At 42.9% G+C, this 1589-nt stretch overlaps 1 protein-coding gene across 1 annotated transcript; it reads right to left on the minus strand.

Moving 5' to 3' along the window:
* Positions 1-36: 36 nt before the first annotated feature.
* Positions 37-1579, minus strand: LOC108916861 (putative ankyrin repeat protein RF_0381; the record flags this gene model as incomplete). Its single annotated transcript, XM_018723170.2, has 1 exon — positions 37-1579. A coding segment is annotated over exon 1 (1492 nt), but the record flags the coding sequence as incomplete, so codon positions are not given.
* Positions 1580-1589: the final 10 nt, after the last annotated feature.

Genomic DNA, 1589 nt, shown 5'->3' on the forward strand with positions numbered 1-1589 from the left:
TGCGTTCCACGAGATGCTTAACAACACTCAAATGACCCTCCTGGGCGGCATAATGAAATGCGGTGAGGCCGTTTTTGTCTTTCCTGTTAACGTCCGAACCACGCCTCGCAAGGAATTTGATAGCGTCCAACCTACCTCTCTTCGCAGCCCAATGCAATGGTGTCTCGCCTTTATCATCGGTAATATTTAAGTTCACACCTAGTCCCGCAAGGTATTTGATGGCGTCCAAATCACCACCCGCAGCAGCAAAATGTAAAGTCGTTTGGTCGTAAATGAAATTTACACCTACGCTCCTCATGGAAGAAGGCATCACGTGTCTTTCATTTTCCCTATCACGATTCTGGAGAAAATCGAGAATGTCACGATTGCCATTGAGAGCAGAGCAATGTAATGCGGTGCAGTCTTTGCGGTCTCGGAGATCGACGTCCGCTCCAACTTCCACCAGACTTTTGACAATGTCTAATTCGCCTCGAAGTACAGCAACATGTAATGGCGTACGACCATTATTGTCCCTAGTGTTGACGGCAGCTCCGAGTTTGGCAAAATATTTGACTGCCTTCGGTTGTCTATAAATAACAGCTATATGTAAGGCAGTATAACCCTTATTGTTTCCAATATTAATGTCTGCGTGCCGTTCTACTAGGTATTTCACAGTTTCTAACTGACCCATCGAAGCAGCTGAGTGTAATGGCGTGTTGCCGTCATTGTCAGTAACTTTGACATCGAATTCAGTTAGAAGGTATTTGACAGTGTCTAATCCGCCACTTCTTGCCGCAGAATGCAATATCGTTTCGCCACTATCACTTCTAATATTAACGTCCGACTCATGAGCTATGAGAAATTTCACTGTTTCTAACATACCTCTTGCGGCAGCTTTCTGGATGGCAGTATTCCCTCGTTCATCCTTCATGTTCACGTCTACGTCCTTTTTCACTAATAACTTTACCATATCGAGATTGTGGATTGCATAATGTAGCTCTGGATCGCCTACAGAGTTTTTAACGTCCATTTTTATCCCTAATTCGATCACCAATTCAGCGGTCGAGAGCGAAGATCTCATGGCAGTTATATGGAGCATTGTGTTGCCCTTCCCGTCCCTAGCATTGATATCGGCACCTTGACCTATTAAGTATCTAATGGCGTCTAATCGTTCGCCACGTGCCGCACCAAAAATTATTGTTTCTTGATTTTCTACAGCGCCGTTTACGTTCAAGCCCTCTTCCTTCGACTTTTTCAATAAGTCTAATCGACCTAAATAAGCAAACGTGTAAGGAATAATCGAACCCATTTTGTACCATTCGTTATGCTGCAGATAGCTATCCAGAAGATATTCAACTACGTTTACGTAATTTGTAGAGATGGCTTCATAGAATATTGAATAATTTTGCGAATTACCGAGGCGAACATCGTATATACCAATCTTCCGTATTAAATCTATAGAGTTCAAATTAGCACCCCGTTCAACTAAAAATTTCACCATTTCCAAATGCCCTTTTCGAACAGCATAAACAAGGGGAGTTTTACTCATTTCGTCCCAAATGTTAAGCCCCCCCTCTTGTACGAGAAAATCTAAAACAATCAGGGTGTTT

The sequence above is a fragment of the Anoplophora glabripennis genome, unplaced genomic scaffold (assembly GCF_000390285.2).
Source record: "Anoplophora glabripennis isolate ALB-LARVAE unplaced genomic scaffold, Agla_2.0 scaffold8654, whole genome shotgun sequence".
Lineage (NCBI taxonomy): Eukaryota > Metazoa > Arthropoda > Insecta > Coleoptera > Cerambycidae > Anoplophora > Anoplophora glabripennis.